This window comes from Martes martes (assembly GCF_963455335.1).
Source record: "Martes martes genome assembly, chromosome: 4".
NCBI lineage: Eukaryota > Metazoa > Chordata > Mammalia > Carnivora > Mustelidae > Martes > Martes martes.
The window spans coordinates 38,528,262-38,545,194 of NC_137891.1; the positions used below are offsets into that span (position 1 = coordinate 38,528,262).

At 45.9% G+C, this 16,933-nt stretch overlaps 1 protein-coding gene across 4 annotated transcripts in view; it reads right to left on the minus strand.

The window, feature by feature from the left end:
* The window catches only part of MATN2 (matrilin 2), a gene marked incomplete at both ends in the record, with an annotated part of 124,687 nt that overhangs the window by 76,268 nt on the left and 31,486 nt on the right, over positions 1–16,933 (minus strand). For all 4 annotated transcript variants that reach the window (XM_080802715.1, XM_080802714.1, XM_080802712.1 and 1 more), the window contains 2 exons: positions 8,594–8,716; positions 15,915–16,484. In XM_080802715.1, coding sequence (XP_080658841.1) covers positions 8,594–8,716; positions 15,915–16,484 — 693 coding nt within the window. The remainder of the gene's footprint in view (positions 1–8,593; positions 8,717–15,914; positions 16,485–16,933) is intronic.

The window sequence follows — 16,933 nt, forward strand, 5'->3', positions numbered from 1 at the left end:
TCCTTGACATGATATGATATGGTCTTCTCGCCATTTATTTAGTTTTTTTTTAAATTTTTTTTAAATTTATTTATTTGTTAGAGAGAGAGCAAGCGAGCACAGGCAGACAGAGTGGTAGGCAGAGGCAGAGGGAGAAGCAGGCTCCCCGCCGAGCAAGGAGCCCGATGTGGGACTCGATCCCAAGATGCTGGGATCATGACCTGAGCCGAAGGCAGCCGCTTAACCAACTGAGCCACCCAGGCATCCCTATTTAGGTCTTTTTAATTTATTGCAGAAATCTGTTATACTTTTCAGTGTACAGATCATGCACGCTTTTGTCAACTTTATCCCTAAATTACATCTTTCCCATGCTATTATAAATGGTATTTCAATTTCTTTTTGTTTTCTTTTCTTTTAAAAGTAGCCTCTTGGGGCGCCTGGGTGGCTCAGTGGGTTAAGCCTCTGCCTTCGGCTTGGGTCATGATCCCAGGGTGCTGGGATCGAGCCCCACATCGGGCTCTCTGCTCAGCGGTGAGCCTGCTTCCCCCTCTCTCTCTCTGCCTGCCTCTCTGCCTCCTTGTGATCTCTGTCTGTCATATAAATAGATAAAATCTTTTTTTTTTCATATTTCATCTTCTTTTTTTTATTTTTTTATTTTAATAAACATATAATGTATTTTTATCCCCAGGGGTACAGGTCTGTGAATCGTCAGGTTTACACATTTCACAGCACTCATCATAGCCCATACCCTCCCCAGTGTCCATTTCCCCACCACCCTCTCCCGTCCCCCCTCCCCCCCCCCGCAACCCTCAGTCTGTTTCTTGAGATTGAGTCTTTTATGGTTTGTCTCCCTCCCAATCCCATCTTTTCATTTTTTCTTTTCTTACCTCCCCCCAACCCCCCCGCATTGCATCTCCACTTCCTCATATCAAAGAGATCATATGATAGTTGTCTTTCTCCAATTGACTTATTTCGCTAAGCATAATACCCTCTAGTTCCATCCACGTCGTCGCAAATGGCAAGATTTCATGTCTTTTGATGGCTGCATAGTATTCCATTGTGTATATATACCACTTCTTCTTTATCCATTCATCTGTTGATGGACATCTAGGCTCTTTCCACAGTTTGGCTATTGTGGACATTGCTGCTATAAACATTCGGGTGCACGTGCCCCTTCGGAGCACCACGTTTGTATCTTTAGGATACAAACTTAGGATATCTTTAGGTATCCTTTAGGACACCCAGGAGTGCAATTGCTGGGTCATAGGGTAGCTCTATTTTCAGTTTTTTGAGGAACCTCCACACTGTTTTCCAGAGTGGTTGCACCAGCTTGCATTCCCACCAGCAGTGTAGGAGGGTTCCCCTCTCTCCGCATCCTCGCCAGCATCTATCATTTCTTGACTTGTTAATTTTAGCCATTCTGACTGGTGTGAGGTGGTATCTCATTGTGGTTTTGATTTGTATTTCCCTGATGCCGAGTGATGTGGAGCATTTTTTCATGTGTCTGTTGGCCATCTGGATGTCTTCTTTGCAGAAATGTCTGTTCATGTCCTCTGCCCATTTCTTGACTGGATTATTTGTTCTTTGGGTATTGAGTTTGCTAAACTCTTTATAGATTTTGGATACTAGCCCTTTATCTGATATGTCGTTTGCAAATATCTTCTCCCATTCTGTCAGTTGTCTTTTGGTTTTGTTAACTATTTCCTTTGCTGTGCAAAAGCTTTTGATCTTGATGAAATCCCAATAGTTCATTTTTGCCCTTGCTTCTGTTGCCTTTGGCGATGTTCCTAGGAAGAAGTTGCTGCGGTTGAGGTCAAAGAGGTTGCTGCCTGCATTGTCCTCAAGGATTTTGATAGATTCCTTTCGCACATTGAGGTCCTTCATCCATTTTGAGTCTATTTTCGTGTGTGGTATAAGGAAATAGTCCAATTTCATTTTTCTGCATGTGGCTGTCCAATTTTCCCAGCACCATTTGTTGAAGAGGCTGTCTTTTTTCCATTGGATATTCTTTCCTGCTTTGTCGAAGATTAGTTGACCATAGAGTTGAGGGTCTATTTCTGGGCTCTCTATTCTGTTCCATTGGTCTATATGTCTGTTTTTGTGCCAGTACCATACTGTCTTGATGATGACAGCTTTGTAATAGAGCTTGAAGTCTGGAATTGTGATGCCACCGACTTTGGCTTTCTTTTTCAATATTCCTTTGGCTATTCGAGGTCTTTTCTGGTTCCATATAAATTTTAGGATTATTTGTTCTATTTCTTTAAAAAAAATGGATGGGATTTTGATAGGGATTGCATTAAATGCGTAGATTGCTTTAGGTAGAATAGACATTTTCACAATATTTGTTCTTCCAATCCATGAGCATGGAATATTTTTCCATTTCTTTGTGTCTTCCTCAATTTCTTTCATGAGTACTTTATAGTTTTCTGAGTATAGATTCTTTGCCTCTTTGGTTAGATTTATTCCTAGGTATCTTATGGTTTTGGGTACGATTGTAAATGGGACTGACTCCTCAATTTCTCTTTCTTCTGTCTTATTGTTAGTGTAAAGAAATGCGACTGATTTCTGTGCATTGACTTTATATCCTGACACTTTACTGAATTCCTGTATAAGTTCTAGCAGTTTTGGAGTGGAGCCTTTTGGGTTTTCCACATATAGTATCATATCAATTAGATAAAATCTTAAAAAAAAAAAAAAAGTAGCCTCTTTACCTAACATGGAGCCCAATGCAGGGCATTGACTCACAACCCAGAGATCAAGATCTGAGCTGAGATCAAGAGTCAGATGCTTAACCAACTGAGCCACCCAGGCACCTCTGGTATTTCAATTTCTGATTTTTGTTGCCAGTATGTAAAAATACAATCAAATAATTTCATCTATTGACTTTGTATCCTACAACCTTGTTCATTTATTAATTTTAGTAGCTATTTTTTAAGATTCCACCAGCTCTCTACAGAAGCAATCACATAGTCTGTGAATAAAGACAATTTTACTTTTTTCTTTCTGACCTATATGACTTTTTAATTTCTTTTTTTTTTTTTTATCAGTTAGAACCTCCAGTACAATGCTGAGAAATGGTAAGAATGAACACACTGTCTTGTGCCTTCTCTTAGGAGGAAAACATTTATCTTTCACTCTTGAGTATCATATTAACTATAGGTATTTCCATAGATACCTTTTATCAGGTTGAGAAATTTCCTTTTATTGCTAGTTTGCTGAGAGTTTTTATCATGAATGAATGCTGGGTATTGTTCAATACCTTTTCTGCATCTACTGAAATGATTATATATTTTTTCACTTTTTAATTTGTTAATGTGGTGAATTATGTTAAAGCAAACTTGCATCCCTGCAATAAAACTCATTTGGTCTTGATTAGAGGATATAAATATGGATTCTATTTGCTGAGTTTTTAAGAATCGCTGCATCTCAATGTCCACAATAGCCAAACTGTGGAAAGCGCCTAGATGTCCATCAACAGATGAATGGATAAAGAAGATGTGGTATATATACACAATGGAATACTATGCAGCCATCAAAAGACATGAAATCTTGCCATTTGCGACGACGTGGATGGAACTAGAGGGTATCATGCTTAGCGAAATAAGTCAATCGGAGAAAGACAACTATCATATGATCTCTTTGATATGAGGAAGTGGAGATGCAAGGTGGGGGGGTTTGGGGGGAGGTAGGAAAAGAAAAAATGAAAAGATGGGATTGGGAGGGAGACAAGCCATAAAAGACTCAATCTCAAGAAACAGACTGAGGGTTGCGGGGGGGAAGGGGGATGGGAGAGGGTGGTGGGGAAATGGACATTGGGGAGGGTATGTGCTATGATGAGTGCTGTGAAATGTGTAAACCAGACGATTCACAGACCTGTACCCCTGGGGATAAAAATACATTATATGTTTATTAAAATAAAAAAATTAAAAAAAAAAAAAGAATCGCTGCATCTAAGTTCATGAAGGATGTTGGTTATGATTTTCTTTTCTCTAACAATATGACTATTTTTTATGGACCATGCCCCTTGATTAAACTGTAAAATAAAAGCTACTAAATCATCTGTGTAGCTTGGAAAAATATGTCAGGAACATATCTGACGAATGAAAGCAATAAAATGCATTTGGTATGGTTCTTGAGAAAGAGAAAAAATGAGAAAGCTGGATAAGAAAGTTTACATTTTTTTGCCAAGTGAAATTTTCTAAATGTTGCGTTTTCAATATTTTTCCAGATAGGTTAAATATTCAAGAAGGGAGGGAAAATTCCTTATTTAAAAACGTAAATAAAGAAAAGAGAGAAGATAAAGTTCTTTCTTATTAGTGGGAAAGGAATTCAAGGGAGAGGGATGGTAGGGGAAAACAGAAATGTGAAGACAGGCATACTTCATGGGGGTTTTTCCCATTTTTTTTTCAAATGGGAAAAATGGGAGAGGGAAGGAAATATACGTCTTTTTTAAAAATTTTTTTAAAGATTTTATATATGTATTTGACAGAAAGAGAGCACAAGCAGGGAGAGCTGCAGAGGGAGAGGGAGGAGCAGGCTCCCCACTGAGCAGAGAGCCCAATGTGAGACTCGGTTCCAGGACCCTGGGATCATGACCTGAGTCACAAGCAGATGCTTAACCGACTGAGCCACCCAGGTGCCCCAAGGACATAAACTTCTATTGAGCCCTATGGGCTAGGTACTATGCTAACACTTTTACATATATTTCATTTAATGGTATTGGATAGGGAAGACTTCTTGGAGGACAGAAGAATCCACAATGTCGACTTCCAGTACATTCCAAATTGCTCATATGGGCAGACTTTGAGGGTAATATTTAATATGCTTGATCTAGTCTTTGAATGGAAGGGCACATTTTGAGAAAATGACCAACTAGTATGCAGAAGAGGATTATTTGGACAGTGAAGAGACCCCAAATCCAGCTACTTAAAGAAGAGTTTATGCTTCTCCCAAAAAAGAGAAAATTAATAAGGGATGTGGGATAACACCCTTTAATAATCAAAGCATTTTCTCTTTTTATTTGGAAAAGGAAATATACCTTCTGGTATAGAGCTTTAGCTAGCAAAATTGTATCAAAGGTGGGAATTATAGAGAGTAGGATTTCAGCTTAGTCCACTCTATCTGGAGGTGGGATGGAGGTGTTTTGCAACAACCTGGTGTCCCAGGTGGTGAATGGACAGGCAACATCATCCATCTGGGACACTAGGAAGGAATAGAATTCTTGGGTTATGTGGAGGAAGGGACCTAAAAGTCTAACAGCTAAGGTCCATTTCCACTTGCAGAATCTCTGAGTTAGCTGTGTCAGCCTCCACCCTCTGCACAGACAGGTACGAATACAAAATGGTGGGTATGGTGTGTGTGTGTGTGTGTGTGTGTGTGTGTGTGTACGCACGCATGCATGCACATCTGAAAGCAATCACCTAAGAGGTCCTCTCCAATCATTCTGTAGAGTGACAGTGTCATAGCAGTTGGTAGTGGACTTGGGGGAATGATAATCATTTGAATGTTAGTCTTGCTGAATAACTACTGAGCCTCCCTTGAGATCAGTGAGCCTTGGAACCTGCCTGTCCTCCTGGGGCTGGAGGAATTTCTCTGGCTGCAGGGTTCCCCTGCCACCATCTGGGGGCCCTCAAGGATCATGGGACAGTATCCAATGGTGGTTAAGGGCTAGGAATATGGAGTCCTGCATAACAAGATTTGGATTCTGCTTTGATCATAGTACTAACCATATGACCTTGAGTAAATTGTCTCACCTTTTGGGGGGGAGGTACCTTATCTTCCTTATCTGTAAAACGAGAATGATAGAATCCACTGTGAGAGCTCATTGTCAGAATTAAATGAGATAGCACGGATACAGCATCGGAGGGCTCCTGACACATGGTGAACACGTAATAAGTGAATGGGCTCTAGTTCAGACCGACCTGTGCAGCACACGCCGTGGAGCTGAGCACCGGCTGCAGTTACTTTGGTGCAATCGCCAAGGGCATGGTTGCAATTACATTAGTTATTCGAATTACTCCCATGCCGGAATGTGAGCTCCAAGAAACATAGACATTGCTGTTTTATTCACTATTTTATTTCCAGTCGTGTGCGTGCTGCCTGGCCCATCTTACATGCTCAAAAACGGAAAGAAGCGTGTCTCATTCCTCTCCAGGCCCACTGAGTCTCTCTCCATGTTGGCAGGACACGTCCCTGCCAGCAGTTCCTGAATAGAGGTCGAGGAATGGCCCAGCCTTTGCTTGGCACAACTTTTAACTGTCCACCAGACTAAAACCACAGGCTAATAAGGACTTATCAACGAGGTAGATATGAATTTGTCACCAGCTTCCCCATTTTATGGGTGAGGAAGTTGAGTCAAGGAGTTTCAATAACCAGCTCGGGAAGAGACAGGCTGACCTGCAGCAACGCTGGGATTGAAATTGAAATCTGGTTCATGTACCATTTCAGACCAAAGAGTTACCACCTTCGTCAGAGAGAGAGAGAGAGAGAGAGAGCTGCTCTCTATGACTGTCCCAGCGGAGCTAAGTCCCGTCCTGCTAGTGCAGGCAGTTGAACTACTTCCGGGTGACCAGAGGGCCTGGGTCAGAGGGACACCAAAGTCCTTGTTCCAGCTCCTTCCCTTCCCCCCTACCTCGAAGCCCTTCCCTCTGGCTCCCTTGTTGCCTGACGCCAGTGAATCTGAGTGTGGCAGCCAATCATGTCAGAAGTTCACGGGAAATGCAGACTCCTGGCCCACACCCGCCTCAGACCCACTGATTCTGCTTCTCTGGGGGTGACACCCCGGGGGTCGGTGATTCTTAGTGAGTGATTCTTAGTTATTGGAGCTGGAGCCCCTCTGCCCTGGAGCACCTTGCCCTTCCATCTGGTCAGTCTGTCTGAAGCCCTGGGCAGTTTCTGCACCCGCAGCCCTGAACGGGAGGGAGCCCAGGCCAGACCGACACCGGGGAGGGCCCGGGGGGGCCTGAGGGCTTGAGGTGGGACCAGGCAGGGCCTGACAGAACCTGGCGCGGGGGAGGTTTTGCTCATGACACTGAGGGAAGAACATTTTCTTTTTTATTTGCTAGTCTCAAAATTCCTCTGACTGGACCAAGCCAGCCCCTGGAAAGTGGCCATCAGCAGATGCCCCGACCTCAGCAGGCGACTGGGGCAGAAGACAAGCGGAGGAATTTCTTGTGCTGCTAAGAAGGGAAGGGCAAGAAGGGAGTTAGCAGGGGGCCTAAAGTCTGAGCATTCGTCAGAGAAACCCCTTGGGGGCGGAGGAGCTCCTGAAGAGGCTGGGAGAGGGGACAGGCAGACCGCGCAAAGAAGGTACAAGGACGTCCAAGAGACGTTTAGGTTGTTTGCCGAGCAGTGGGTGAGATGACCTTGCCAGAGCTGCCCCAGCTCTCCAGAGAATTCTATTAAGCCCATGAGTATTTGGTGTGGGTGATTTTTGTTGTGGAAACTGAAGAAGGGTCAGAGGTTCAAGCAGAAGATCGGAATGATTCAGGCTGCACTCAAAAAATCTGGGATTTTGCGGTCGGACAGGAGCCAAAGAACACAGAGCGCCTGAGATTCGGAGTCCGAGGTCTCGATGCTTCCACGGGCCACAGAACTGGAGGAGTCGAGCAGATGTTACCTCATCTTGGGGAACAGGAAGGCCCCTATCCAACTACTCTCAACCCCGAAAATGAAGTGAGGAGAAAACAGGAAAATGTGGTTTGGCTCTATAAATGTGATACTAATTACAGCCATTTGTGCAAATGCTTCCCATTAATGCTTAATTGCTTACCATGTGGTGTAATAATTATGCATTGCATGAACTGTGTGTCGGATTAGCTTGAGTTTTATTTCCTCTGTAGGGGCCGGTCTTCCTCTCAAGTCTTGAATCTTGAATCCTGAGGAAGCCTGGTTTGGTGGCCCGGTTGTCTATGGGCAACCACGCGTGGCTTTACTTACAACTTAAAAATATATAGACATAAGCCCACACTTAGCATCTAAGTAATTCTCTCTAAGAGGCGGATTGCCACTTGCTGCCACTTGCTGGCTCCAATGTCAGTCCGTTTTTGGCCAAAAAAAGAGAATGTGAGTTCTATTTGCATCTTATCTATTTGACCTTTTTTTATTTAAAAGACCTATAAAGTGTCCTTCACCAAAGCTACTAGATCCCTGCACACCTCTAAAACAGAACTTGAATCATCATTCCCAGCCAATGTTAATAACTCATCCAGAGTCAATGCTTCAGAGAAGAGAATAAAATAGAGAAACAATTCCTCGAGGTACAGTTAATAGAGACAGTGGATAAAAAGTCTCCCCGTGGGTCCCCTTAAAGAACAGCTTGGAAGTAAAAGAGACCAGTTCATGAATTCAAAAAGGTTATTTCTAAGAAGGTGCCTTCAACGATTTTCTAAACTCTCTCTGCTTGCCTACTATGTGCCAGGCTCTGGTCCTGGCACTGTGATGGTGGGGGGCGGTGGGGAGGGGGGAGGTCAACCTAAAATACACGAGTTATAAAGCCTCTTTTCTTTCCTTAGGGAGATGATGACTTGGTTGGGTGAGGAGCCACAGATGAACTCAAGAGGCCCTCGAGAGAGTGGGGGAGGACAGTACAATAACATTAGCAAAGCAATCTTACTTCTGCAAGTCTTCTGATCCGAGTTGAGGATGTACCCTTGTTTGCACCTGCAGACGTACGAGCCGGGGGTATTGATGCAGAAGTGGGCACAGCGATGCTCCAGGATGCTGCACATGTGGACCGCTGAAAAGGAAGACACAGCGAGTTAAGGTGATGATGACGCCTTCTCTGCCTTCACCCACCCACGTGTATCCAGAGCCTGCTGTGAAGGAGAAAGCAGGACCCAAAGGAAAGCAAAGTGCTGTCCCTACCCTCAAGGGGATGTACAGCCTCTGGCTGGACAAGACAGTCTTAGATAATTGCCATTAGCAGTACACAGATAAAGGCCCACAGAGGGTTCAAGGGAAATGATGCCAGGTTGACATATGAAACTGCTGATAAAAACAGGTCAAAAATGATCAACAAAAGAACAGACATTTCATGGTTCAATGAATAATGCTTAACTGGGGAATCAGAAAGTTTACTGATACCGGAGGGGGCTTTGGCTAATGCGTACATTTTCAGTAGCAGCAGTAGGGTTGAAGGAGAAGCTATTAGTTAAATGAGGACATGGCAAAGAGTCAACAGTTTTTCAGGACCATAAATCCCAAGAGAAATCTCTTAATATGCCGAAGTGTCATACAGAATATTGTGGAGTAAAGAATGCATTCTTAAGTTCCATGTTTCCATAATCTTTTAATTTGATCTTAATTTAAAAATATCTGCATTTAGTTTCTGAAGTCCTTTGGCTTTCAGATACATCGATACTTGCATAAGTCTACTGGGAGCTCATAAAAATGTTCACTGTTTTTTACATCGTAGTTTATTTATTCAATATAATTCAACATGAACATATTTAAAATTAACAAGCATCATTATTGACAGGGTACAAGTTACGCAAGTGTTCTCATAAACAAAAAAGATGCCCGCATGTAGAAGTATATTTTTATGAAGCTGAAATAAAAGAGGCTTTCAAAAGCTAAGAACAATCCCACTAATCCAGTGCTTAGGAAAACCAAGCTACTGATGAAATTGATGGTGTATGTTACATAGATGTCTCGTTACCAGTAGGTAGGAAATAAATAAAGGGAGTAAAACTTCAAATTCTTAACAATACCATTTAGGATGATGGCTGTGAACTTGCAAATGCAGTGTCACCATGACTTTAGAGAACATGATTCTGAGAATAATGGAATTGACTGTGTATCTCAGATTTGATCAGATACGTGAGATCTAGCTTATTCCCTTCCATCACTTGACCTATCGGTCCTATGACTGATTCTTCCTCGTCGTATTTCACCATCTCCCCATCAGCCATCATTTGAACAGAGCCCAAATTTTCACACTCCCGATGCTGTGACGAACGTTCTCAAACGTAACTCCTTGAGCCCAGGTGCAGCTGTTTCACTGGGACCGGGTCCCCGTTTGGATAGATGTGGCCTACTCGCCTTGCAAGGTGGCCCATGCCAGCTGTGCATGAGGGTAACGATGCCCACACCCCCCAAAACTTCAGCTCTCGGAATTATCAAGATGTTCAGTTTCTGACAGTCCTACAAGTGGAAAATCATCATTCTGTTTTTAATCGGCACTTGCTCTGCACCCCGGAAGGCTCTCTTCCTACCATGGACTGCTGGAGCCCAGGTACCCACAGGCCTGGAGGCTTTCCGGAGGAATGCTCAGTGTGTCCCTCTCCTCTGTAGTGAAGGCAGTTTCAAGTCCGGGCAAACAGCCACGTAGCAGTTATCCACCAGTTGAAGCCCCGGTGACGAGCCTGGTGCCTATCTTCTCACCAGGACCCTGGCAGATGAAGTAAGGGGACAAAAGATGTGACGAAGAGCAAACATCCGTTGGCAGCAGGCAGCACAGGGGTGAAGAGGGAGGGCCCCAGAAGCAGATGGCCTGAATGCTCCGCCTCACCACTTACTATGACTTTGTATGAATTACTTAATTTCCCTAAACTCCACTTTCTTCACCTGTCAAATGGGGAAATTACAAGAACAACTGCAGAGGGTTTGGGAGTGACAGCTTGTTCCCAAGGCTTGTGTTGGCCGTGTGCCATGAAAGAATGGGAAGCAGGAGACTGGAACTTGGTATAATGGAAAGGGCACAGGATGAAAAGCCATATTTGCGCCCTGGTTCCCCTCTGCCTGAATGAGGGAGGGGAGTTCAGGTAGGTTGGGTAGCTCTTTAGACCTGTTTCTTACCCTGTGAAATAAAGGCATGAATGGTGTCTAGGGACCCTCAGTACAGACATTTAGTTTCTTGTCTGTGTAGCAATCCCCCCCCCCACTTTTTCTAGAAGCTGCCCTCCCTTCTCACCTCAAATGCATGGGGACTGTTGAAGCTGTCCCCATGCATTTGAGGTGAGGAGGGAGGGCATCCAGGAGGGGGCTGCCTTATACTGCACAGGGTTCGACAGAACAGAGAGGAAGGGGAGGCAGAGGGAGAAGATGGAGAGAAAGTGGTGCCGTCATTCATTACTCTTCTCCTGATTTCCATGAGGTAGTAGAATATAATCTCCCCCACCCCCAAAGCTGGTTCAAATTGAATTTCTGCTCCTTTCAAGCAAAAGAATCCCAACCATTTTTACTAAGATAAAATAAAAAATTTCCATCTGTAAAATTTTATGGATGAGTGATTGGTGTTTCCAAAGAACATCAGCTGTCCCATGGGACTGGCCTCTGGGGTGGGACTGCAGGGGAGGCGATCATCTTGCCTCCTCCACTGGCCTCCCGGAGGTCTAATGGGTTGCAACTGGGTCAAGGCACTGTGTTCTGGGGAAGGAATCACTAATCAGCAGACTGGGTCATTGGCAGGATTGGATTTTTTTACACTAGGAAATAGGAATCTTTTTAACAAATGCATAAATGACCAAAGGCGTGCTAGGGCTGACTAGGGGTCTAGAAAAGAACACTTACTGGGTATGTAGAGTCAGTCAACTTTTGTGGAAGTCAATCTTATCTCCCACCTAACACCAGAGCGCCAAAGGGCTGTACTAAGCGTAGACTTTTCCCAGGCTGGTTCATGAAAGGTGTGTCTTAGGAGCACTGCTGGAGCCTTAATCTGTGCCTGACCTGGGTGGGGTGGAGCTATTAGGGGAGGAAAGGCCTGCTGATAGAGCAGGGACTGATAGAGGAGGGAGCAAGAGGTTAATTAAAATCAGCCCTACCCGGGTTACAGTGAGTCACCAGGAAGCTCAAGATAGACCTGTGTTTTTCAGTCCCCAGATTCAGTGCCCCCTCTCACTGGGTGGCAAAAATGGCAGGCCCCGGGATGTGTAGGTTTTGGTCATCTTGTAGACAGGGCCTCAATTCACAGGATGCCTCGTTTCCAAGTCTCTCTGGTGGCTCTCAGGGGTGGCCTGGGAATGCAACCTCAGCATTCTCCCCCTTGCTGTGGCTGGTGTAGGAATTTACTGCCCAGGGATATAAAGCCACCGCTGTGCCCAAGTTCATGTCCACACAGCCAGTGAGAGCCAGAACCAGGTCTCCCAATCAAGGGCAGTCTGGCTCCAAAGCCTGAACTCTTCCTAGTTTTACAATACAGTTTCCTGCTTCCATCACACAGGAAGACTGCCCATCTCCTCCGACCCACAGATCCACCAGCTTTTCAGCTCTGCTGGAAGGACAGAGCCCCAGCCCTTCTTCCTTCCGAAATCCTCTCCCTATCTGCACCATGGCCTCCACTGCCCTGCCTACCCCTTCGTCCGCCTTTTTCACACTGTGGGTCACACCTCCTTAGCAGGCTATATAACATTAAGAGAGAATCTGGACTGGTTCTTTGCTGCTGTTGTTATTGTTTTAATGACACAGAAAATCCATCAGAAATATCATTCCTTTCCTGGCTTCTTGCCATGGCACAACCCCACCTCCCCAAGTGGCCAAGAAACTCCTACTCATCTGTCGAGTGTGGGTAGCACACAGTGGGCAAGAGGTAGGCTCTTAACCAGAATGCCTGGGCTTACACCTCCACTCTACCACAGTGCTGTGTGACCCTGGATAAGTCATTGAACCTCTCTGGGTCTCAATTTTCTCTTCTGTAAAATGAGAGTTACAAGAGCACTTATTTCACAGATTTGTTGTGTGAATAAAATAAGTTAACGTATGCTAATAGCTCAAACCAGTGCATTAATATTATGATATTAATATCAACAAATGGTAATGATTATTATTATCATCTCCTTTCTACAGTTCTCCTGGAGCCCCTAGAGAGACCCAGGTGTTCTCTGATCAGAGGTCCCTCAATGCCAGGTGACTTTCCGAAGAGCGCATTTTGGAGAGCTGACATCCCGTTTCTCCGTGGTGAGAGAGAGCATCTTCGCACCAGCCTGGAACCCTCGGGCCTGGCATGTAGAGGGTAAGAGCTTGGGCCAGAGAGCATGCAACCTGAATCTCCAACCCTGCTCTTTGAAGTTGCTTATCTTTCCTAAGCCTCAGCTTCTGCTTCTGTAAAATGGGAGTAATAACAGCACCTGCCCCATAAGCCTGTTATAAGCATTAAATGAAAGGACAAGTGGAAAGTACCTAGCCCAGGACAAAATTAGCTGTTATTCTCAGAGTGTAGCTCAACAAATGTTTAAGGAACAAATGAGACTTCCAAACCCTCACAGAGCCCTGAAACTTGGAAGACGTTCATTCCTGCTGTCCTGTCTGATAATCGGAGTGCAGATCAAAACCGAGGCCATCTGCCTAGCCTGCTGGTCCTCCGAGTATCTGACTGCAATCACACACAACACGGTGCACACTGAATGGGGCTCTACAGTTGATAACCCACATTCACACATCTAGTGTGGAGGTAAAATCCCCATTTTACAGATTTGCAAAGTACCCTACGGCCGGCAGGGGGCGATGCTGAGATTCGAATCTGCTCCTCTGCCTCCCATCCCACAAAGGCTCCTGGTCAAATTCTGAGGTGAATGCCAACCTCAAAGCTGGTTTACCTAGTGTGGCTTGGACTTGGACTTGGGGTGGGGGGAGAAAATGGCTTACCTTTATTTTTATTTTATTATTATTATTATTATTATTTTGACAGAAAGAGAGGTCACAAGTAGGCAGAGAGGAGGCGGGCGGGGGGGGGGGCGGGGGAAGCAGACCCCCGCGTAGTTGGGATCCTGAGGCGGGGCTCGATCCCAAGAGCTTGAGATCATGACCTGAGCAGAAGGCAGAGGCTTAACCCACTGAGCCACCCCGGCGCCCAAGGCAATGGCTTACCTTAAAAGAGAAATTTACAACCCGAGGTGCGGAGGAGTGAAATGAGCCAGAACTTTGGAAGCAGCACCCACCTTCGCCTGGCAGTTCTCGGGGAATTCACTCGAGCAGTTTACTAGGGTGCAAAGAGGGAGGGATCCTATTGTGTTGCCTCCCCCCGAGAGTTTCGGGAGGATCAAATACAAGAACAGAAGGGAAAGTGCTTTACAAATGTCGGTTATTGCCATCTTAACTGCTCGGTGGATGACAAGGCCTCGGGGCCTCCTCGACCTTTGAAGACCGCTGGTGAGTGGCTCTGCAGAACCGGGGATGCTGTGGGAGCAGAGCTGGTCTCCTGTGGGCGGCCGTGAGGGGGACTCGGCTCTCAGGCCGCACAAACCAACAAATGGCAGAATACCGATATTTTCTTCGAGCTTCCAGATGACAACAAAGTCCAGGGTGGAGGGTCCAAACTGCCTTTTAATTTTGCTGACAGAGAAGCTCCTCCTTCAGACAAGTCAACAGCCTCCGCCTCAGCCCGCCTTTCCATTTGCTGATCAACCCAGAATGCTTCTAGAAGAATGCCTCCATTGACATTTTCCAAGACAAATGAATAAACCCATCAGAACAGTTACGGAACCAATTTCTATTTTAATATTTCCAGGAAAAGGGGAACATAAATTCTGCAGAAGTCATTTAAAGTCATAAACCTTAACATGTTTGCAGCGCGTTCTACTGGCTAAAGTTGACCAGGTGACCGACGGCCAAGGCTCGCCTCAGCCCGGCCCTTCAGTGGTGCCCCGCCAAATGGCACTCTTGAAAATTCTCCAAGTGACACTGCAGAGAAAAAAGTTCTTTTGCCTGCAGGGCATTGATTTTTTTTTTTTTTTTAAGTAAATCTTTTGATTTGGGCATCAAGACACAATGGAGTCTCTGCTTTTTGAGGTTAGTTCTCAGCCAGGGATTTTTTTTTTTTTTTTTTTTTTTTAAGATGCAATGAAACACAGTTTTTGCCCCCTAAGACTTCAGTGGGGGGAGTGGGGATTCCTAGGCTCTGTCAGAGTCTGAGAACAGGGTAAGAGTCCTCAGAGCCCCCAGAGTGTCAGTGTCCTGTTCCCGGGGAGCTAGAGATGAGTCTAGTCCTTAAACTCATTCTCCACAGCCACCCCTGGGGAACAAAGTCATCTCAAAATAGACATTTCCTTTTGCTTGCCCATCCAGGAAGCATGGCAGCTGGAGGGGACAGGGACAAGTGGAGGTGGGCAAGGCAGGACTGGACACCGTTTACCAGGCCAGGAGGCACGTTCCCGGTTTCCCGGGACTATCGAGGAGACTGGGTGGGGGCCCCTGGGCACCCCCACTTGACGGAGGAGAGGACAGGAAGCCAGGGGAAGAAGGAGGAAACTAGGAGGAGGGCAAGTTGGCCCACAGGGAAACACTGAGGCAGAAGCTCCAGGTGAGGGTCCCTGAGAGCCATCCGGCAAGGAAGGGAGAGCAAAGCCTTGTGGAGACTATGGTCAGAAAGCAAGAGAGAGTGGAAAAGCCTTGCAGCAGAAGCAGCTCGAGGACATGGGGAGGCATCCCCCTTGCAGGAAGAGGGGACCTTGGCTCCGTCCTCCCCGTGCACCGAGCCTCTCCGAGGAGAAAACCTCCACCACTTGGCATCGCCGTGGGCCAACACTGCTTGGTATTCGACCCCATCCAAGGAGATGTTATGGGTTTTTGTTGTTGTTGTTGTTGCCCTCCTGATCCCATTTCTACTCCAACTCATGAAGTTTAACTTAGGGAATGCCGGAGCAGTTCAATGTGCTGGAGAAAAACTTTGCCTATCTGCTTCTCTTCACTCAGCAGTTTGGGTTTGAACATCCCTTCCCCGGCAACTTTTCCCTGAGCACCCTGGCCTGGGTGAGGTCCTGGCCTGAATTCTTCCTCCATGCCTCTGTCACAGCTGTGGGTACTTCCCTGTGTCATCATAGCCTTACTCTCTGACTCCTCAGCCAGCATGCAACCCCAAGACACGCTGTGTCTATCCTGGCCTTTACCCAACACCCTTGCCAGCACAGTACCTGGGAGGAGGTTAGCCCACTCTATGCTAGAAGATGAAAGAAGAAATCCTAATGATTCCCCTGAAAGAGCCCCAGAGGAGCAGGACTTACTGCACAGCTTATTCTGGAACACGGAGGTCAGTGACTCAATCTGGCTGAAGTTGGCCACCAGAAAGACGTGGTCCTCATGGGGCTCACTCCCGATGGCCTTCAGTGTATTGAGGTCCACCTGGCCCACACCGATGGCAAAGATCAGGATGCCGGTGTCCCGTGCCTTTGCAGCCACCTCGGCCACGGAGTCCTGTGGCCTCCCATCGGTCACGATCATTATGACCCGCAGCACATTCTCCCTCAGGGGCCGGGCCCCCTCTGCTTCCGAGAACGCGATGTTCAGGGCGTACTGGATGGCCAGCCCTGTCATGGTGCCGGTGGACAGGTGCCTCATCCTCTTGACGGCACGCTCCACTTCGGACTTCCTCTTGAAGGTCTTGAGGGAGAACTCGTTCTTGACGGTGCTGCCATACTGCAGGAGGCCCACCCGGGTGACATCAGGGCCAATGTCCAAGAACTGCAAGATGTCCACAATGAACTCCTTGACCTTGGCATAGTCATGGGTGTTGACGCTGCGGGAGCTGTCAATGATGAAGACCAGGTCTGCCCGCTTATTCTCACAGGAGCTCTCTGGGTAAAGAGGAGAGGTCAAACTCATTAGAGAAGCACTGAGGGCCAGTGAAGGCTGGCTGTTACTTGAAAGCCCTGGAATCCGGAACACCTTACAGAACTCTGATTTTCCTTGGTTTTTCTTGCCCCCTTGGGAAAGCTGGAAAGGTATAATATGCATGACTGGGTGATCATGAGTATTGGCTACAAGGAGAAACTATTTATTTTTGCAGTATAAACAAACACTTCAGTTCCTAGAAAGTCATCCATACAGTTTTTAGGTAGGACAAATACTTGATCGGGGTCAAGATGATTTGATTATTAACTACATGCCCCATAAGCTTGGCTGGATACTGCAGGGAATACACCACAAGCCAATGGCCAATGTCAAGGAGCTTACAATCCATCTTGGGAACTTAACTAATGGAACAAATGAAAGAAAGAAAGAAACAAATAATTATGTGAAACAG